Genomic DNA, 23,569 nt, shown 5'->3' with positions numbered 1-23,569 from the left:
GCTGGTTCCTATTTTCAAGAACAAGTGTGATGTGCAGAGCTGCAGTAACTACAGAGGCATAAAGTTGATCAGCCACAGCATGAAGTTATGGGAAAGAGTAGTAGAAGCTAGGCTTAGAAAACAGGTGAAGATCTGTAAGCAGCAATATGGTTTCATGCCGAGAAATAGCACTACAGATACAATGTTTGCTCTGAGAATACTGTTGGAGAAGTACAGAGAAGGCCAGAAAGAGTTACATTGTGCATTTGTGGACTTAGAAAAAGCTTATGACAGGGTGCCAAGAGAAGAGCTGTGGTATTGTATGAGGAAGTCTTGAGAAGCAGAGAAGTATGTCAGGGTAGTGCAGGACATGTACAAGAATAGTGTGACAGCAGTGAGATGCGCAGTCGGAATGACAGACTCATTCAAGGTGGAGGTGGGATTACACCAAGGATCAGCTCTGAGTCCTTTCTTGCTTGCAGTGGTGATGGACAGGTTGACAGATGAGATCAGACAGGAGTCCCCATGGACTATGATGTTTGCAGATGACATTGTGATCTGTAGTGAGAGTAGAGAGCAAGTTGAGTCTAGTCTGGAGAAGTGGAGATATGCTTTGGAGAGAAGGGGAATGAAAGTCAGTAGAAGCAAGACTGAGTACATGTTTGTGAATGGGACGGAACCCAGTGGAATATTGCAGTTACAAGGAGTAGAAGTGGTGAAAGTAGATGAGTTTAAATATTTGGGGTCAACTGTCCAAAGTAATGGAGAGTGTGGTAGAGAGGTGAAGAAGAGAGTGCATGCAGGGTGGAGTGGGTGGAGAAAGGTGGCAGGAGTGATTTGTGACTGAAGAATATCAGCAAGAGTGAAGGGAAAAGTTTACAAGACAGTAGTGAGACCAGCTATGTTGTACGGTTTAGAGATGGTGGCACTAACAAAAAGACAGGAGACAGAGCTGGAGGTGGCAGAGCTGAAGATGTTGAGATTCTCTTTGGGAGTGACAAGAATGGACAAGATTAGGAATGAACATATCAGAGGGACAGCTCAGGTGGGACGGTTTGGAGACAAAGTCAGAGAGGCGAGATTGAGATGGTTTGGACATGTGCAGAGGAGAGACCCAGGGTATATAGGGAGAAGGATGCTGAGGATGGAGTCACCAGGCAGGAGGAGAAGAGGGAGGCCAAAGAGGAGGTTTATGGATGTGCTGAGGGAGGACATGCAGGTGGTTGGTGTGACAGAGGAAGATACAGAGGACAGGGTGAGATGGAAACGATTGATCTGCTGTGGCGACCCCTAACGGGAACAGCCGAAAGACAAGAAGAAGAAGAAGAAGTCCAAAATTTGTTTGGTTAAAATTTTAATCATAAGTTAAAACTCTATGCCTCTGGATGACTTGGGTGATATTGCCAGCGTATCAGTATGGGGTCAAAAGAAATTAGTTAATTTTTTTCAGCTCTCCTTTGCCTGCAGAGGATAGAGTGGTTTCTTCTGGAACCAGCTCTTCTCTGTTTGCAGAGGATAGAATTGCGTATCTACTACAAAACATTTAACAGGTAGGTACTTAACTGATTATGGACTTTGTAAATGTTTGTAACTGTCAAGCTTTGTTTACCACGTCTGAAAATTATCGGACCAAAACCTATCGAAAGATAATTGGTCCGATGATGGTTTTCAAAGTTATCCGAAAAGCTAATCCGATAATGAAAACATTATCTTCAGTAATTAGCGGTTAGTGGATTAGCGGAACTGTGCCCACCACTAGTTGGGGGCAGGAGTACGGTTCGTAATAGTGAGTTTAAAAAAAAACCCCGTCACAAAAATTTTACTCATTTCGTGACGGGAGGACGAAAAAAGTGAGACTGGGCTGGTTTTGGACCATGTTCTCATTGACCTTGGCCTTTGACTAAATTACTGCAAAGTGTCATCAGCTCTTGATATCCAAGTGATATTCCCACCATGTTTGAAGGAAATCTGTGCAGCCGTTTTTGAGTTCTCTTGAGTTGTACACACACACACACATACACACACATATCAGTGAAAACAATACCCTGCTATGGCCACTTTGCCGATGTGTTGTATAACAGTAGATAGAACATGTGGCTGAGGATCGAGCCAGAGTGTTCAGTTCAGTGACTCTGTGATGCTAACTCGAAACATGCTCCGGAGTGGTCCAAAACCTGTTTGTAAATGTTCCAAGTCCATGTCAAAAGGAAGACATCATGAGCTGTTAAATGGAGCCTCAGTTTGTCAGCAGCAGATTCAAAACAGAGGCTTCACATTCGGGATTCCTGGGTTTAGTGAGTAAAAACTGCATTACTAAAAATTTTACTAGTAGAATGTGGCCAGCAGGGGGAGGCCAAGACAGGAGATAGCTGACATCAGTTGCAGAAATGCAGATTGAATTAATCCAATATAACAGGAATGACATGGGGTCCAGGGGCTAATGGGGATCAAGGGACTGACGGGGGTCCAGGGAATGACGGGGGTCCAGGGACTGACGGGGGTGTTTGATGAGTTTTCGCTTGTTTGCAGAGTAAATATAAAAATGCTATTTGAGTGTGATTCAGTTGAAACCCAGGCTGGAGGGGGGTTCCTCTCAAAGTAAAGCATTCCTGCTCTAATTTGTGCTGCCCAGTAATACAAGTCAAGATTTGTAAGTTGTAATCCACCTCTGTAAACATCAGTGGTGGGCACAGTTCTGATAATCCGATAACACATTATCAGACTAATTATCTTCCGATAAATTTTTGTCCGATAACTTTTAGACCGATAATGTAGTAAACAAAGCTGAACAGTGGCAAACATTTTTAAAATTTAAAATCAGTGGAGCACCTACCTGTTAAAAGTTTCCTAACAGATGTATAGTTTTCAAGGCCTCTACTGCTATCTAATGGCCAGTAGTGTTCATGGCAGTATTCATCCTGAAGCTGAGCAGACACTGTATGATATTTTAATCACTGTACTCTGTTTCATTTCAAACTGTACAACAGAACCGCGTGGTGTAAAAGTTCAGAGCGCCCAATTTATGTTCTCACGCACATTGTATATTCAAAAACCACATGTCGAACTCGTGTTTCCAGAAGCAAAACATAAGCTTTTTTTTTCAAACATAATTTACAAAAACTCTCGATGGGAGACATCAAAGTTTAAAAACAAAACAAAACAACAACAAAAAAACATTACAAGACAGGTCTGAGGTGTATGCACATGCACAGTGCGAGCGGTTGGATGCTTGTTGCTCTTCAGCAGCAGGATACCCTCACGGCGGCCGACCAGAATAATATCAAACAGCTTTGATTTTCATCTGACCATACAATCGGCGATCAGGAGGTGGTCGTGAGATGTCAAACTCCATGTACACTACACGATGCAGGATGCGCGATTAACCTGAAACTCGGTCCAAAAAATTCTCGCACGAATGAAAAATCATCTGAAAAAGGATCGAAACTCGCACAGTGTAAAGCCAGCATTTATGTGTCAAGACAATATTGAGTGCATGTTTTACAACATCATGAAACGTGCGCACGGCACTAATAAAACGTGCGCCCATTCTCTCCACATACAAAACATTTTCCAATGACACTTCCAGGGCTCCGTAAAAATGCCTGTTTTTGCAAATAAAAAATTTAATATTTTACAAAAGGACATTTATCTGTAAACACACGACACACGTCACATTAACGTGTTGGTTTACATAATGAATAACTGAACCAATCAATGTTTAGCAGAGGCACTTTTACCCAAAATCCTTTGCGATCTGTCTGTGTTTGTTACAAAACCTCAGAATTAGTGCATTATTCAACATTAAAAGATATATGTTATATCTTAACTTTGTACATATGACAGAATTGACATTAATGGAGTTATTCTAACAGTATTCACACCAAACCATAAGTCAGCATGACTTTATTTTCCAAGACCTCCGCCTGACCGGAGCGTTGGGATTGGTAGAGAGCTGGCTTTGTGGCTGCTCTCAGCTTGCTTCTGTGCTGTAAGCTGTGTAGTAAGTAACAGCTTCCAGCAGGGGGCAGGATACCTGAGTGTGGGAAACTTGTTGTTCCATAAAGTTTGAAAAAAGTTTTTTAAGCAAATGAAAAAGTGAAAGTGGGGAGCAGGTGGGATAGATTGGAAAAGAAATTCTCGTTAATATAGTAGGACTATTTCAACAGACCTTTGGTTTCCTTATTTACAGATAAAACATTATATACTTAACTCTAAGTTGATTAAGTTCTTTAAATGGCTCTTGGGTATGTTTATTATAGTAGTCTGTTTCAGTTTCTTTTGTCTTTTTTTCTAACTTCCATCTCTGCCCTCCAAGATTTGTATTTAGAGTTTGTGAAATTTGTCATCTGACCACTCAGGAAGGCTTTAAATGCTTTGGGTTGTGTTATTGTCAAAATAATCACCAATTTGTATCCCATGACTTATGGGTCTTTAAGCCACAATGACTGGAGGCACCACCTTGTGGCGTGTTTCAGAGACTGTGACATGTTCAAACTAAATGAAACCATATCTTGGTCTGAAATTATAAGGCTGTAATTCCTCCTTCTTGAGATTCTGGATGCTAAAGAAGCAGAGACCAAAAAGAAATCAGTTCTGGAGGATGTCTGGGAGGTGGCAGAAGAACATGAAAAGGCTGGCTGATCACGATGGTCCTTTCTCCATATATCTATTAAATTAAACTCTTCAATATATTATAACAGTTCCTTTCTCCTCTGGGAGTGAGAGGTATCGACACCTGTAAAACTGTCTACATCATGCTGGAGAGTACAATTAAAATCTCCACCTATGATGAAACATCCAGATAAGTCATCCAGGGACAAGAACACATTTCTGGAGAAGGAAGGGTTGTCGTTATTGGGTCCATATAAATTGACAAGATTTAACGTGAGAGAATTTCATCAACACTAATGAAGTGAAATGGTCGGAATTATGTATGAGAGTAATCATCCCACGTGAGGGAGAACTGAAAAATACTTGGCCTGTTTTCACCTATTCACCTTCACTACATTGTCACTTGTTAAATGCAAGGCTTTGAACCAGTTCGTGAAATGAAAAGCAAAGCATGAGTCACTGATCAGCATGGATGGTGCTAAGAAGCTGCACATGTAATCAGTCCTTCTGAAATGTCTCTGAATGGTAAGGAGCTTGCCTGTCAATATGTTGACCTGGGTTTGAATCCTGCTCATTTTACCTGTTTGTGTCCTGAGACAAGAAAATTACAACACACAAAGACAAGATATTCAATATTCAAACTGATAAACTTTATTGTTTTTGTGCAAATATTTGCTCATTTTGAAATGGATGCCTGCAACACGTTTCAAAAAAGCTGGGACAGTGGTATGTTTATCAATGTGTTACATCACCTTTCCTTCTAACAATACTCAATAAGCATTTGGGAACTGAGGACACTAATTGTTGAAGCTTTGTAGGTGGAATTCTTTCCCATTCTTGCTTGATGTACGACTTCAGTTGTTCAACAGTCAGTTGTTCAACATAATGTGCCACACATTTTCAATGGGCGATAGGTCTGAACTGCAGGCAGGCTAGTCTAGTACATGCAATCTTTTACTACGAAGCCACGCTGTTGTAACACGTGCAGAATGTGTCTTGGCATTGTCTTGCTGAAAGAAGCAGGGACATCCTTGAAAAAGACGTTGCTTGGATGGCAGCATGTGTTGCTCCAAAACATGGATGTACCTTTCAGCATTGATGGTGCCATCGCAGATGTGCAAGTTGCCCATGCCATGTGCACTAACACACCCCCATACCATCACAGATGCTGGCTTTTGAACTTTGCGCTGGTAACAATCTGGATGGTCTTTTTCCTCTTTTGTCCTGAGGACACGACATCCATGATTTCCAAAAACAATTTGAAATGTGGACTCATCAGACCACAGGACACTTTTCCACTTTGCATCTGTCCATTTCAAATGAGCTCGGGCCCAGAGAAGGCGGCAGCATTTCTGGATGTTGTTGATATACTTTGCATGGTAGAGTTTTAACTTGCAGTTGTAGATGTAGCAACAAACTGTGTTAACTGACAATGGTTTTCTGAAGTGTTCCCAAGCCTGCGTGGTAAGATCCTGTCCACAATGATGTAGGTTTTTAATGCAGTGGCGCCTGAGGGATCAAAGGTCACGGTTATTCAGTGTTGGTTTTCGGCCTTGCTGCTTATGTGTAGAAAGTTCTCCAGATTCTGTGAATCTTATGATAATATTATGGACTGTAGATGATGGAATCCCTAAATTCCTTGCAATTGAATGTTGAGAAACATTGTTCTTAAACTGTTTCACACAGTTGTTCACAAAGTGGTGATCCTCGCCCCATCTTTGTGAACAGCTGAGCCTTTTGGGGATGCTCCTTTTATACCTAATCATGACACTCACCTGTTTCCAATTAACCTGTTCACCTGTAGAATGTTCCAAACAGGTGTTCTTTGAGCATTCATCAACTTTCCCAGTCTTTTGTTGGCACTGTCCCAGCTTTTTTGAAATGTGTTGCTGGCACCCATTTCAGAATGAGCAAATATTTTCACAAAAACAATAACGTTTATCAGTTTGAACATTAAATATCTTGTCTTTGTGGTGTATTCAATTGAATATAGGTAGAAGAGGATTTGCAAATCATTGTATTCTGTTTTTATTTACATTTTACACAGCGTCCCAACTTCATTGGAATTGAGGTTGTAAATTCCAGTATCTCAGTTGACCAAATTGTAAATGGGGACTGGCCTTGCCTAGGGAAGTATCCTGCATCGGACTGTTGTGGAGATAAGTACCACCACCAACAGGTCTCATGGCCTATATAGGACTTACTTCTTATTGAGGTTTTTGTTTTTCTAAGAGAAAAGTTTGCTCAGTAAAACCTGAAAATTTTAGACCCAGGTTCAAAAATGTCAGAGTTCCCTTTTAGAATCAGCTCCTAAAGTTACAGGAAGCCAGTGAAGAGGTGCAGGTGTCTTATGTTCAAATCTGGTTTGAGTCAAAGCTCCAGAAGCTCATCTCACTTACTTGAGTTGTATAACTGGTGCTCAGCTTTTCACCATCCTGCTCTTTGATGATTTAATCTATTGTCTTCTTCTCTTCCAGAAATTCTCCTTTCAGGTGGAACACTGGTACAAAAGAGCGGATTCTGATCAAGGTGACAGACAGAGAACCTAGCTTCTTAGCACACCAGGGAAATGGTTATTCTGGATGTGAGCCCTCCACCCCTGGTGCTCCCCCTGGGGTTGGCACCACTTCTAGGACTCGTCATTCTTCAGGAGGTAACCAGGCCTGTGAACCAGATGGCTCCCCTGTTACTTATGCTGACCGGCGTCAGTCTTCCTTCATGAAGCGGGCTGAGCTTGGTGGCACTGGTTCCCTTCGTCGTTCTTCTGCTGACTCTCAGCCCCCCTCACCGCGTTATGCCTATGAACCTCCTCTGTATGAAGAGCCACCTTCAGAATACCAGTCCCCTCCCATCTATGAGGAGCCACCCACTGATATGCAGCTCTCTGACCCCTCCTCTTTTTATGGTACTGGAAGGTCTCCTACTCACAAGTCTTCTGCCCCACTTTATCACTCCCCAAAGCAGAGCCAGTCACCCTATGGCCAGCTGGTTCTAACACGGCAGAAGTGCTCAGAAAAGACCCAGAGTCTGGAGTACAGCCCTGTGGGGAAGGAGTATGTGAAGCAGCTGGTCTATGTGGAGCAGTCGTCTTCAAGCCCTCGTTTCAAGACCACAGACCGTTTGCTGCATTACGGGACTACAGGGGGTTATGGTGGCTCATTTGGGGGATCTTTTACACTACAACACAGCCAGTCTTTGATCAGAGACCCACGCCTCCTGCTGGACTGTAATGTGGAAGGTGGAGACACTGGGCAGCGGTTGCTCTATGAAGACTCCTTATCCTGGGCATCCAACCAGAATCACTCTTTCTCTTCATCCTCTACAGGTGTGCATAGGGTGTTCTCTCCCAGTGGAAACCGCAAACGCAAGAACCGTAAGCCATCACTCCCTCAAGACTTGGGGCACTGTGGTGGACCCGAGGGGGAGTTAGCAAGTACAGCATCTGAGGCAATGCTGGCTCAAGCAAGGCTAGCCTGGGAGGCCCAGCAGGTGATGAAGCAAAGGAGCAGTTGGGACTCTGGGCAAGGAGGAGGAACAGCACAATGTGGTAGCTCTAAGGATGGGTATGAGAGTGATGGTGCGGTGCCTCTACCATTACCTGGACCCGTGGTCAGGGCATTTAGTGAGGATGAGGCGCTGGCGCAGAGTGATGGGCACCACTGGAAACGCAGTACCTTTGATCGACTGGGCTTTCCACAGGCCTTGCTGGAGAAAAGTCTCTCTGTTCAGACTAACCTCGCCTCACCTGAGCCTTACCTGCACCCCTCACAGGTACTGCAGCATGCTGGGAAAATTCACTCACCATTCAGGGTCCATAAACGGGTCAGTGTTTGTAACCACACAGTGACTGTGTAAAGATATGATGATAGCAGCAGCAGCAGCTTTGGGTATCATTTGAATTTTTCTATTTCAGTCTTCTTCTGGCAGATTATCCATCTCCATCTTACCCTGTCCTCTGTATCTTCCTCTGTCACACCAACCACCTTCATGTCCTCCCTCAGCACAACCATGAACCTCCTCTTTGTCCTCCCTCTTCTCCTGCCTGGTGGCTCCATCCTCAGCATCCTTCTCCCTATATACCTTGGGTCCCTTCTCTGCATATGTCCAAACCATCTCAGTTAATTTTAATTTAATTGAATTAATTTAATTAGCTTATAATGCACCAAATCACAGCAAAAGCCATCTCATGGTGCCTTACACGGAACAATTCAACATAATATTTAAATAAAAAATAAAAAATGAATAAAACATTTTACATACATAATTAAAAACAGAAGTAAAAGAATAAAACAGATAAAAAAAAATTTAAAACTATTTATAAGAAAGAGAATAAAATGGGTTTTCAGTCTTGACTTAAAAATGTCCACGGACTCTGACTACCTCATGGTTGCAGGAAGACTGTTCCATAGGGTGGGTGCAAGATGAGAAAAGGATGTTTGACCTGCTGACTTTTTCTTCACCCTGGAAACACAGAGAAGTCCTGCATCCTGTGACTGCAAAGCCTGGGCCGGCACGTAAAGTTCCACCAGATCAGCCAGATAAAATGGCGCCAGTCCATGAACAACTTTATAAGTCAATAACAAAACCTTAAAATCTGCTCTTACAGAGACAATGAGCCAGTGCAAAGATGCCAGAATGGGTGTGATATGTTCAGACCTTCTGCTACGTGTCAAAAATCTGGCGGCAGCTTTCTGAGCCAGCTGAAGACCCCTAATGCTGGACTGCGGTAACCCTGAAAACAGAACATTACAATAATCTAATCTAGAAGAAACAAAAGCATGAATCAGGGTCTCAGCATCAGCCATAGACAGGATAGGACAGATCCTCGCTATATTTCGCAGATGGAAAAAAGCAGTCCTAGTAACATCCCTGATGTGGAGGTCAAAGACAGCGTGGGATCAAAAATTACCCCAAGGTTCCTCATTTTGCATGACACACAAACCCAGGCCGAGCGCCAGCTGGTCAAACTGATGCCGATGTTTCGCTGGACCAAGAACCATCATTTCAGTCTTATCAAAGTTTAAAAGTACGAAGTTACTAGACATCCACCTTCTCACTGATAGAAGACAGTCCTCCAGGGATTTTATGGGAGTGAGATTTCCCGCAGTTATCGGCATGTACAACTGAGTATCATCAGCGTAACAATGAAAGGCAATCCCAAAACTCTGCAGTATCAATCTCAGTCTCTCCTCTCTGACTTTCTCTCCAAACCGTCCCACCTGAGCTGTCCTTCTGATGTGCACATTCCTAATCTTGTCTATCCTCGTCACTCCCAAAGAGAGTCGCAGCGTCTTCAGCTTCACCTCTTGTCTTTTATACAGCTTTATGGTGGACTGGCACAGAGGAGGATTTTCTTAAAAAGAAGACTTGCCAGAAGGTGCATGGGAGATGCTATAAAAATCATTCTCTGCACCATTCCACTTTGAAGCTGTCAGTGGTGATGCAAAATGTAAAACTTTGTACGGTGTCTCAACTTGCAGCCACAGAAGCCTATAACTCCTTCAGAGCTATCTGACTGTCTTGGTGGCTTCCCGCACTAGTCACTCCTCCAGACAGATTGCCATTACAGCATCAGATTGTTTGTATTTCTTATTGATTGATGGAAATGAAGTCCAGGACATACATATTCAGTGACGTGGAAATGTTCATGTGTTCATCCTGACTGTTCTCAAGAAAACTGGCTGTAAAAGTGCTTTAAAACAATGTCTGATAGAACCCCAAGCAGGCAGCAAGAGTCAAGTGGTACGTGCAAAAAACAGCTGATTTTTTTTGTCCAAACAACAGTCCAAAACTCCAAACCCTGGAAAAAAAAGTGAGGCATGGGAAAAGGGTCCAAAAACACAAAAGCCCAAACTGAGTCACAAGGAAATGAATCAAAAACACAGGGAATCAGAATGCAGGAAGCAACAAGAAACAACAGGCAGACAAACAGGAACTGAGGTGAGGCTAATATCGTCAGAGGGAGTTTTTCTTTACCATTAGCATCACTTTGAGCAGATAGAATCAGTTAATCAGTGAAATCATCTGGTGAATTGGCTGGTTGCAAAGAAAACCTGCACCCTCTCGGCCCTTTCTGGAACGAGTTGAATACCCCTGCCCTAGGGGTTGGGAAGGTTAGACCTTACTTGTGTGAAGTGACTTGTGGCAGCTTCTGTTGTGATTGGTGCTGTATAAATGAAATAAATAAATTTAATTAAAATGTATTTATTTAAGAACTAACACATGAAAAACCATTCAAATAACAAAATACCAAAACCAAAAACTAAGTCTAGAACTCTAACAGAAAACCAATGTGGAGCTCAGCATAGAAATAAAATGGCAACAATAGAAAAACAAACATGAAGATGAACACAATAAAGAAGGCAATCCAATAATCAAACCAGTGGCGGTTTGTCAGTAGGGGCTCAGTAGGGTTTGTCGCTGGGGCACCACCCCCTCTGAAATTTGAGGAAAATCTATATAAACATAGCAAAATTTGTCATAATATTATATTAAAAAATGGAAATAAGCATTTACTTTTACCATAAAATGACAGCTTGTCAGCACCTTTCATCATTTAATAAAAGACGTTTAATACCTACAATGTTTTGAATACATCATTTATTAACGCGGGGTTGCCAGTCTAACAGCAGTCAAGGCCAAGCCTTGAACTTGTGCCCAGCATGTGACCTGATGCTTTGCTCTGATTGGCTGCCTCATTTTTGTCTTCAGGGCACACAGAACTGAGCCCAGGCACTCCCACTGTTTATTAACAGCAAATTATATTGTTTTAGTGTTTCTTTTCCTCATGTGACTGGACAAGTAACACTGTCGATCATAGACACGTCGTCACCGGAGCAGGTCAGTTCCTCATGCGCAATGATCGTACATGCCAGTTGGTGGCGGTATTGTGTAACCGGTTCACCCTTTTTCTCTGCGTTGTGTTCTGCAGTGCATGAAGGAGGACAGAGGCAGGTTCTGGGTTGACTGTGATTTACTGTCTGTTTGAGATATCAAAAAGCAAACTGCAGTGAGTACTTCATACAGTCAGGGTCCAAGACACCTCTCTCTCGCATAGCCAAAAGCAGCATTAAACATAAGGTGCATATGGACATAAATTGAATTACAGAATATATATTTATATCAGACAATGACATTCAGTCACCCTTGTAATATAACAGTAATAACAAAATTAGACAAAGCTTTGAACAAAATAAATGACATTTAAGCAACCCGTACCTGTTTGAGATATCAAAAGAGAAACTGCAGTGAGTACTTCATACAATCAGGGTCCAAGACACCTCCCTTTAGAAGAAAATAAGGTACAAAATAATGAAAAATGTGTACAAAATGTGCCGCAGATTTTAAGCTAACTGTAACAGTACTGTGAAACACCAACTCGAGTTAGCTTACTGTACATTCAAATAAAACAGTGATTTCAGGTCAGATTTGCGATATAGCACTTTGTGGGAAAAAAGACATTCTCACTCAACTAGATGTACAAATATATCACCTATAAACCATGAATCAACCAAGAAAAATGTTTTATATCAGGACCCAAAGTATTGCACATCTTACCTCTCGCATAGCCAAAAGCAGTATTAACCCACTCTCGTGTGCGTCGGGCCTACGTGACTGCTACATGAGCTGCATTCAAATGCAAACCGATATACTCACTGTCCATTTCAAACAGGTACTAATACAACAATAACTGATTTATGACTAATGTGCATAACATTAATGACTGATTTGGTGGGATTCAAAGCATTACTCAAAGTAATATTATTACCTGTTACATTTGTACTTGGGTACTTGAGAAAATACATGTACTTGGACTCAAGTACATTTTGCAGAATACCAAAAGTACTGTACTTGGTCCAAGTACTTTTAAAAGTACGTGTACTCAAGTACTTTTAAATGTATTTGACCCAGCTCTGGCCTTTTATATCTTCATGGCAGCATCATTGTAGAACTTCTTGCACTGTACGTCTTTAACCTTTTCACAAAAAAGTTTTCAACCTTATTTTTCCTGTTTGTTTTGAACCTGATATCATTTCTATGACCTGCTTGCAGCAATAAAATGTTCATCATCTTGTTGAAGCATGTATTTGTTTCTCAACCCTTCTTTGATCCTCAGTCAGAGGACCTTGGAGCATGCGTTCAGTTTGATGTCCATCGGAACGCCAGGAACATGATGCCGAGTGCCAGTTGTGGTATCTTCCCAGAGTTCAGTTTAAGAAAACCCTCCTCAGAAACTGACATCGAGAACTGGGCATCAAAGCACTTCAACAAGCATACGCAGGTACATCTATGTGCTCTTCCATTAGCTCCATCTCCATACCGCACTTACAATTCTGGGCTAGTTTGAGAAACCTGAACTCTAAGCTCACAAACTGACACTCTTTCATGTCAGAACAGGTGATAGATGTCGTTACAGATCTGAGTTAGTTTATTCTGACTTCATTTAACTCTGACTCAGCACGTGCACGAGGAAAAAAGAGCCCACATCAGTTAACATGATTCACCATGGCAACAGGATAAAAATAGTCTAATTCTGTTATTCTTCAGAAGTATTTCTGCAGCGTATGAGGATACATATTTAGAGAGTAGCAGCAGCACAATAATGGGAGCTGGTCTGGTAGAAATCCTCTATGTATTAATTTGTGAGGATCCATTAAAGCAGAGGTGTATTTGGAGTGTTCCGATGAGTCATCATTTATATTTTTTATTCAGAACACATTTTAGAAGTAGATTTAATGTACATAATGAACTACATGTTAATATTACAAAAAACACACAAATCAATTAGAAACATATAATGCCCATGTGTTGCATATCAAAATGTTCAGAACAGAGTTTTTTAGAGTGAAAACAACAGATTTTTCTTCCAGTGAACAGATTGAACCATGCTGTATTTGAAACCAAGTTTGATTTTGACCAGTTTATTATTGACTTCAGATATTTCAAAATATGATAGACATTTGATTGCAATAATTATGAATTTTTTGTTATTATTCTTATTCAGCTCGCTCCCATGTAGCAAATACACATACCTGACAACAGAAGATGTAGCATTGTTAAGACAGTAAGATAAATAAGTGTTATAATCATTCACTGCATCCAGCAGGCATGGAGGGTGGCTCTGCCTGCATTCTGGAAATAATAAGGGTGGCCCTGCATACCGTGTTGGCCCACACAAGGTGCTGGAATAGAGCCATTGTTTTTATGAAGAGTGGTATTTTTACCAGGGAGCATCCCTGCTGATCTACTGAGAAAATAAGAGAGCACTGAGCTTCTCATAGTCAGTATTCAGACACTCGAATAAGAATATGGAAAAATATGAAAATATCCGACACAAATAAAAGATCAATAAATTAAAATTGCACAAACCAAAACCATTTTGAAAATTTGTCTCTGGCTCTGTGACACTAATAGACATGGGATGGTTGAGATTCAGATGAGGTTCGGTGTGTTGTCGTGTGTGTTCTCGTGTTTCATGGCAGCTGGTTTTAAGAAAAGTCAGCATACATTTGCCCATAGTACTTAGTCCGTATGTCACCTTTTTTCAGCCCCACAGTGGAGTTAAAATGAGACAGTCAGAAGTTCCTCCAGTGTCACTTTCAGCTTTAATTCCAAAACATCAAATGACCTGTTTAAGAATTCCAAGTCTTCCAGTGGACAGAATCCACCTTTTATTCTGGCAAGATGGTGATGTTCTCCAGTAGAGGTTCTGTCCATGTGTTGGTACAACCAGGCATCTGTCCTACGTTTGTCTCCTTTCAAGGGACTGTTTAGGAGGAAAGTGTCAATCGCCACATGCTTGCTTGGAGCAGTGAGCCCATCAAGAAGCCCATGATCGTTACAGCTGATCGCATCGTGAAGAAAGAGCGGTGGACTCTTTAAGCTCATCCAGACTACATGGGAGACCGGCGGTCCAAAGCCGACCCACTTGCTGTGGCGCTGGAGGTGAGTGAACTGTTTGGCTTAGTGCTGGTCCAAAGACGCAACCTGGTCACAGACCTTTATGTTCTGCGGGGACCCTGTTCAAGGCACCACTGAGGAAAAAAATACATTAATGCTCTTTTTCCCTTTAAACAGTGATGTGATCTTCATTCCCACGGTCTGTGTTTTTCTGTCTGTGGCAGTATTTGCTGTTTTTTTTTTCTTCTTGTTTTCTGGAGGGATGGGAATTAGATGTCAAGTGCGTATTTGTCAGAACAATGTACTGTTGTAAAATTGATTGGAAGCATCTCCATGAGACGCCATACTGGATATGAAGTCTCGCATTTCCATGTCTTCATACGAAATGTCCAAGACTGAAAAATAAATGTAACACATCCCATTTATCGCGAGGTCCCGTCCGTACAGGCAGCAGCCAATGACAGACATGTTACAGATTTTACCGTGTCTGAATCACTGTGTCCTGTTGAAACACGAAGAAGCTGTCATGAACTCGAGGTGACGTGGTACAGAATGTTGTGGACCCAAATGCAAGAACTCTCAGACAGTGTTGAAATAGAAAGGCTTTATCGGGCAAAACGAGCTGGGATTCAGTACACAGACAGTCAATGATGCAGAGGTACAGGTAGTCGGCATGCAAGGCATCATCAAAATGGCAAGCTCAGATCTTTACACAGGCAGACAAAGTACGTGGCAGTAGCAAGACAGGTCACAAAACAGAACAGGGTCAGTACACGGCAGACAAGGCAGAGCTATGAAAAAAGGCTGGTACGAGGGACTGTGAAAATCAATGAACTGGCGAGGCTCGAGTGAAAACAGAGGGCTTAAATAACAAGGGTGGAAATGAGGAAAGTGAGAAAAAGTGTGTTGGAAGAATCAAAAAGGGGGTGTGGCAACGAGATATATGGAAACTTCAGGTGGGCGTGACTAAGTGCAAAAAGACTGAACAGCAAAAACCAAAAGATATTCCTGAGGAGAAAAGAAAAACAGAAAGGACAAAATAAGAGACTAGTGCAGTGAGACAGAGACAAAAGAAAAGAGAGAGAAAAAAAAACCAATAGTGAACAACATAACATGCCATGGAAAGAAATGACCAAAAAACAATAAATGTTAACAACCTATGACCTAACCTAACAACCTATAGACTAAATAGAAAACAAACCCAGACTACAGAAGAATAGATAATGCCAAAAAATGACTGAACAGAAAAATAAGTGATAACTGAAAACAAAACCAGAGACAAAAGTATAACCGTATTTTCCGGACTATAAGTTGCACTTTTTACATGTTTTGGCCGGGGGTGCGACTATACTCTGGTGCGACTTATAATGAAAAATATACCGTAGGATCTCAATTAATTTACTGTAACAAAACAATTTAAGTGACAGAATCGATCTATGTTTGAAAATGGCCACCGGAAAAGGAATGCAATGCATCATGGGCACTGTAGTATGACGGCCATCCTATAGTTCACACTGGTCGCGATAACCAATCAGAGAACAGAACTTTGGATGCGTATTCCTCACCTCACCCACAGCGTGTGAAGCTGATGAACACGGTGCTTGCTGTTATTCCGGCATGGCGAACAGAACAGCTTTAACCCTTGATATCAATGTGAGCAGAGTGTTGACGCTGAGAGCTGTGTGGGAGCATTGGGTGAGCGACGGCGGAGGATTAGCGTGTGCACTTGGAAGGAGCTGGCGTCGATGATTGTGAAAAGCGTTTGAAGCAGACGAACATGGTGTTTATTCCGGGACGGCTAACAAGACAGCTTCAACCCTTGGATATCAGTGTGAGCAGAGTTGACGCTGAGAGCTGCATGGGAGCACTGAGCGACGGCGGAGGATTAGCGTCTGCACTTGGAAGGAGCTGTATCGACACCGCTGGCCGGTCATGAGCTGTGCAGGTAGGCGCTGCATGGTTTGGCTCGCAATGTGGTCCGCAAAATACAAACATATCCGTAGGTAAAATGCAGCTCACGAGAGGGCACTCGAGGCTTGTGTGACTGTTCCTGCGACTTCTGACTACCATAGAAAAATAAAAATGTTAACGTTACTGATAACATAACAAGACAACGGAGAAGGCCCGAAAAAAAGGCCACCAAAAAGAAAATCATACTCTGCAGATTACAAGTTGCGACTGGTGAAATATGCATCCGAAAACGGTAGCCGTCACAATATTATCATCTGAACTTTTCATGTTAACATACCTGTATGTCCATGGGACTTATAGTCCAGTGGACCTTATTTATGGTTTATTTTTCTTTATAATGGATAAGTGGCTGGTGCGACTTATACTCCGGTGCGACTTATTTATGGTTTGTTTTTCTTTATAATGGATAAAGTGGCTGGTGCGACTTATACTCCGGTGCGACTTATTTATGGTTTGTTTTTCTTTATAATGGATAAAGTGGCTGGTGCGACTTATACTCCGGTGCGACTTATAGTCCGGAAATACTTCACAGAAGAAAACAGACTAAAGCATAACAACCAAATAATGCAATCAGTGACAACTCAACAAAATGTAATAAATATTCAGCTCATTATGTAATAACACCATATTATGCAATAACACCACAGCAAGGATGAGTGGCAAAAGTTTTAAGTTTATAAATTGAATCTGGAGTTGGAAATTTAATAAGACCACAACTTTACAAAAACAAACAAATAGCAAAAAAATATGAAACTGAGTTGCTTATAAGCTTAACACGGCCTAACCCTGCCCAAACCAAACCCTGACCAAGATAATGAGCACCGCAGTCTCGTTTGAGGGCAGGCGCTAAAGTGGTAAAATATGACGCATATGACATTATTTCTCCACTTTTGGGGGAAAAACACAGCATTTTCTCTGAGTTTTTGGCCAAATTACATGCAAACAAGGTGAGAATGCAAAGAAAAAATGACGATGCGGTGGGAAAGTGGACATGTGTTGTGGTTTGTTTATTACCCGGAGCTCAAACATGTGGAGCCAGTTTTGCAGGCGAGAGAACGCAACCTCGTCTTGCCTCGTCTTCCCTTCTCCACTGGGAACAGAAACAAAAAACACTTTTTGCGACTGCTTCTGTGATTGCAGCCAAAAACAAAATAGTCCATCATTTTTTCCATGTGAAGTTATGCTGTGTATATATTGCACAACGGGACTGGCTGTCTCCATAAGTGGGAAAGGCCCCCCAAACTCCTCAATGGTCCACTTTTGAAGACTTTTTGCACATAATCAGGGCTTAATTTGAGGGGGACCAATCCGGAGCGCGCTCTGGAACCTCGGACGCGCGCTCCAGAACCTCTGACGTTGGCTCCGCCAGCTGTTTATACTGGATCCGTGATCCGCCACCTCTCTTGACTAACAAAATATATATATATATAAAAAAAAAAAAATCAACGCCTGCTGTGCGGAATTGCGCCAAATCTGGCAACAGGTCCAGAGACTACACTCGCTGTTTTGATCCAGATGTTGACCGTATGTTGTGAAAAGTGTGATGACACGGACCCACAACAGGGGGCGTAAATGAACGGACAATGGAAATGCCAAAAGTAACAATTTAATGTTGTGAAATGTGCACAACGGTATACAGATACGGTTTTAAACAACAGTCAATTACACAGTCGGTGTCGTGTGGGCAGGCTCGAGGATAGGAGACGCCTGTCCAGAGAAGAGTCGGGACCCACACGATTTCCACTGCCAGCGGAGACCCGAGAGCCACCAGAGCCGCCAAGTCCTGAGTCCCCAGTTGGCCACCGCCTTCAGCTGTCGAACCGGGTACTGCTGGCAGGAAGCAAAAACAGATCAGTGGGTGTGTGCCACCCAGCAAAACAATCAGCAACTCAGTTCAGTTCCTTCTGTGGGAGAATCTCCACCTCCGACACAAAAACACAGAAACGTGCAGAGACCGACTGTTACTTCTCTAGTTTGGAAAGAGGAGTGAAGTCCGTCACTGTTCTACGTCCATAACCCAGCTCCCAGCTGACTGAAGATAACAGGTACTCCTGCAAAGGTTTCAAAAAGACAATGATAAGTGCGTTCGGCACAGACACGGCTGAGAGTTTTACCTGTTGGTAAGACGATTTCTCGGGAGAGATGTGGTGTCTCCTCCAGGCTTTTATGGTGATGATGATTGATGAGTGGTGACAGCTGTCAGCTCCGGGCTCCTGGAGCTCCTATGCGGCGACTGCGCCCTCTGGTGCCTGAAGCCCGCCTTCAGGCAGGGCGCCCTCTGGTGTTGGGCCAGCAGTACCTCCTCTTCGGGCGTCCCACACAACACCGTAGCCGCAGAGCTCCGTCGCCACCGAGAGAGGACTTGGATTCTTTGCGGGTCCCGCATCTGTACCCCCGGAGGCAGTGAGTGAAGGGAGAGTACGCGCATTGTGTTCTGCATGTGGCTGTTTACAATCTTCTCGCACAGAAGAAAAAAGAGAGTGTTTACACAAGAGAGAAAAGTGAGAAAATGTTAATGCCTGTTTGAGAAAAGTGTGTAGTGAGGGGTTTTACAGCCTTAAAACATCTATAATAAGTATAAAAAAATAGCGCTGACTACGCGGATTTCGTTTATCGCGGGTTACTTTTATGCTGCATTCATACCGGGCGCGATCAGACGCTACAAATTAGCGGGGGTCGAAGGACGTGCCTCCTTCGCCCGGTGTGTCGCTCTGCTTGGGTGGACCTTCGCTGCGAAAATTTGCTCCAATGCGTCATCAAATAGGAGGAGCTTCCATTCCGCTCGGCGTCAAGTCATCATGACAGACCTTGATCACACGGAGCGAGTTGTTGTGAAAAGCTCCCAATACAGGGAGTATCATTATTTGCTGCAGGAGCTGCGTCTGGATGACGGCCGCTTTCAGTGGTCCTTCCGCCTCTGCGGGACCCAGCTTGAGGACCAACTGTCCCGTTCACACGCGCACATGTAAACAATTTAAAAAAAAAAGAAACTCCGCTGCTTGCTACAGCTTGCTCTTCCCCCAAAATACTCTGTCATAATTGTGTTTAGAAACCAGTCACCATTTGTTTTATTATACATCTGTGTAGTTAATAAATAAAATATTCTCCACACAGACGATTCACTCGCGCCCACGTAAAAAAAAAAAAAAGAAAGAAAGAAAGAAACTCCGCTGCTTGCTGTGAGGCTGCTCCTCGCTCTTTCCCAAAAAAACTCTGTCATAATTGTCTTTAGAAACTAGTCACCATTATACATCTGTGTAGTTAATAAGTAAAATAATCTCCATGGACCCTCGCGTGCACACATAAAATAAAAATAAAAAGAAACTCCTCTCCCCCCTGCTGCGGGGCTGCTGCTTGCTCCAAAAACTCTCTCATAATTGTGAAATAAAGGGCAAAAGAGACATAAGTCCTACTCACAGGCTGCTATCAGATACAGGACATGTTCACATCTTCAGTCAAACTCCAGACATCTCCACGTCACTACATATCCAGTCCCTGATTGGTCATCGCGGCGCGAAGAGACGAAAAAGTTCAGATTTTTCAACTTGGGGAGGAGGGCAACGTGACGTGAAGCAATATCGTGCCACAAACGCGCAAAACGCTCAAAATCGCTTCACTCGCGTCCATCGCGTCGTGCTGCGCGGTTTGGCGCCAAAACGCGTCCTTACATAGGGATTACATGGCAACCTGTGGCTGCAGTCGCTCGCGTCGCACCCGGTGTGAACGCGGAGAACGTAACTCCCGCGATAAATGAGGGACCACTGTACATCATTAAACAGGAATTTGTACTCTATCCGGATTTGGTGTGACTACTAGTGTTATTAGGCCTACAATACATGCCCAGTTTATTTTTGGTGTGGCGCACAGCGTTGTTCGCAAGCACCCCCCACCCTTCTTTTTTTTTCTGCACCGGAGCCACCCATCCTCTGCGCTCCGGGACCTCCCACTTTACAAATTAAGCACTGCACATAATGATAATTTTAACCAGATTCTACTACTTAATATAATATAATATAATATAATTAATTATTATCACAAACAATATTTAGGTAGATTATGACATTGAGAGCCCATGTGAAAAGTTGTAGGCATGTGTGATCATTTATGTCAAGAGTGTTTTTGTATGGCTGGTCAAAAGCCACCGGCAGGCTGCCATGCTGTCTGCTATAACAGCCAGAAGACTTTGTGCAATCGCATGTTCTCCTGGTAATAAATAACTCTTGAAAATCAGTATCTGCATTTTCAGATGATTTATGTCTTGCTCTCAGTTTACAGACTCCATGTATGTAAAAAGTGTTGACTGTATGTACTATATTTGCACTGCATGTACAATTATTAGGCAAATGAGTATTTTGACCATATCATCAATCATTTTTATGTACATTTTCCAACTCCAAGTTGTATAAACTTGAATGCTTTTTGGATTAAAGCATATGAGGTTATCATAAACTTGGACACAAAAATGCAGGAGACAATTGCTAGACTCGCCAAGGTGTGAGAAAAAGGGTTTAATACAAACCCAAGTGGAGGTCGGTACACGGGAAGGCAGACAATGAACAGCAGCAGTATCCAAATCATGAGACAAGAAACGAGGTCAAAAAACAGGCAAAGGTTCAAAAATACGGTGTGGCAAAACAAGGACTGAAAGGAAGGCTGAAATGACACAAAGGAACAATGGAGACATGAGGAAATCAGAAGACTTAAATAGTGCAGGTGGTGATGGAGGAAAATGAGGGACAAGTGTGAAGGAAGATTCAGGAATGGGGTGTGGCAAACAGATGGAAAAACACACCCAGACACAAGACAAGAGGCCTCAGTGAGCACAAACCCAAACCAAAAGACAAGCAGTTCACCAAACAAAACATATACTCAGTCCCACATGACATCAGGTGATGTGTATTTGTGTAATGAGGGAGGGTGTGGTCTAAGGAGATCAACACCCAAAATCAATTTCTGCATTATTATTAGGCAGCTTCTTTTCCTCAGACAAAATGGACCAAAAAAGAGATTTTTCAGAGTCTGAAAAGTAAAAAAAAAAAATATATCTTTCAGAGAGATGCAGCACTCTTGAAATTATTAAGATATTGGGGTGTGATCACTGAACCATCAAACATTTTGTTGTAAACAGTCAACAGGGTCACAAGAAATGTGTTTATAACAAAAGATGCAAATTAACTGCCAAAGTTTGAGAAAAGTCAAACGTGAAACAACCAGGAACACATTATCCTCCAGTGCTGTCATATTCCAGAACTGTGATTTACCTGTAGTGTTCAGAAGTACAAGGTGTTCAGTGCTCAGAGACATGGCCAAGGTAAGGAAGGCTGAAACCCGATGTCAGAGTTGTTCAGAGTTGGACCTGAAAAGAACAACTACTCAGTTTACATACACAGAAATGATCACGCAAGAGACACTGAATTTCTTTGTCCTGTACAGGAGAGGACCAATGAGAAGCTCCTTCAGAAAGAACTGTCGTCCGTCCTAAAGGTCCCGCCCATTTGCCTCTCCTTTTTATTGAATATCGTTACATACAGCATATAGGAGTGACAATATCACAAAACAATGGAAAGACACAAAGTCTGGTCTCACATTGATATGAAAACTGTTATGGCTTTTGAGCCCTCAGTCTCCTAAGCTTTCCATAACAATGTCCAGCCCTTGAACTGTGTTCCAGTTACAATGCTTTTCTTCAAGGCTGAACCATTAATCAAAAGTACACATCTGCGATTAGCCAATCATGACCCTAGCCAACCAGTCTGCACATTCTGGCAAAACAATCTGCACATTGAATGGTCAAAGATCATCTGCTCACTTTTCTCGTTTGACAGTCTTAATGATCACTTGAACCATTCAGCGTATATGATTGCTTTTGACACTAAGTAATTATACTCAACAAAAATATAAACGCAACACTTTTGGTTTTGCTCCCATTTTGTATGAGATGAACTCAAAGATCTAAAACTTTTTCCACATACACAATATCACCATTTCCCTCAAATATTGTTCACAAACCAGTCTAAATCTGTGATAGTGAGCACTTCTCCTTTGCTGAGATAATCCATCCCGCCTCACAGGTGTGCCATATCAAGATGCTGATTAGACACCATGATTAGTGCACAGGTGTGCCTTAGACTGTCCACAATAAAAGGCCACTCTGAAAGGTGCAGTTTTGTTTTATTGGGGGGGGATACCAGTCAGTATCTGGTGTGACCACCATTTGCCTCATGCAGTGCAACACATCTCCTTCGCATAGAGTTGATCAGGTTGTCAGTTGTGGCCTGTGGAATGTTGGTCCACTCCTCTTCAATGGCCGTGCGAAGTTGCTGGATATTGGCAGGAACTGGTACACGCTGTCGTATACGCCGGTCCAGAGCATCCCAAACATGCTCAATGGGTGACATGTCCGGTGAGTATGCCGGCCATGCAAGAACTGGGACATTTTCAGCTTCCAAGAATTGTGTACAGATCCTTGCAACATGGGGCCGTGCAATATCCTGCTGCAACATGAGGTGATGTTCTTGGATGGCACAACAATGGGCCTCAGGATCTCGTCACGGTATCTCTGTGCATTCCAAATGCCATCAATAAAATGCACCTGTGTTCTTCGTCCATAACAGATGCCTGCCCATACCATAACCCCACCGCCACCATGGGCCACTCGATCCACAACATTGACATCAGAAAACCGCTCACCCACACGGTGCCACACACACGCTGTCTGCCATCTGCCCTGAACAGTGTGAACCGGGATTCATCCGTGAAGAGAACACCTCTCCAACGTGCCAAATGCCAGCGAATGTGAGCATTTGCCCACTCAAGTCGGTTACGACAACGAACTGGAGTCAGGTCGAGACCCCGATGAGGATGACGAGCATGCAGATGAGCTTCCCTGAGACGGTTTCTGACAGTTTGTGCAGAAATTCTTTGGTTATGCAAACCGATTGTTTCAGCAGCTGTCCGAGTGGCTGGTCTCAGATGATCTTGGAGGTGAACATGCTGGATGTGGAGGTCCTGGGCTGGTGTGGTCACACGTGGTCTGCGGTTGTGAGGCTGGTTGGATGTACTGCCAAATTCTCTGAAACACCTTTGGAGACGGCTTAAGGTACAGAAA

General features: G+C 42.8%; 1 protein-coding gene and 1 long non-coding RNA gene across 2 annotated transcripts in view; one reads left to right on the top strand and one right to left on the bottom strand.

The window, feature by feature from the left end:
• The window catches only part of arhgap39 (Rho GTPase activating protein 39), a 178,249-nt gene that overhangs the window by 67,118 nt on the left and 87,562 nt on the right, over window positions 1-23,569 (top strand). Inside the window, 4 exon segments of the mRNA XM_034180178.1 lie at window positions 7,068-8,361; window positions 12,707-12,871; window positions 14,354-14,381; window positions 14,384-14,535. Coding sequence (XP_034036069.1) covers window positions 7,068-8,361; window positions 12,707-12,871; window positions 14,354-14,381; window positions 14,384-14,535 — 1,639 coding nt within the window.
• LOC117518914 lies at window positions 11,033-20,239 on the bottom strand. The gene is made up of 3 exons (XR_004563116.1): window positions 20,229-20,239; window positions 15,837-15,840; window positions 11,033-11,125 (listed from the first exon to the last, which is right to left on the bottom strand). It is a non-coding gene; the product is annotated as an uncharacterized LOC117518914 (long non-coding RNA).

This window comes from Thalassophryne amazonica, chromosome 10, assembly GCF_902500255.1.
Source record: "Thalassophryne amazonica chromosome 10, fThaAma1.1, whole genome shotgun sequence".
NCBI lineage: Eukaryota > Metazoa > Chordata > Actinopteri > Batrachoidiformes > Batrachoididae > Thalassophryne > Thalassophryne amazonica.
This window is presented reverse-complemented; position numbering and strand designations above follow the sequence as displayed.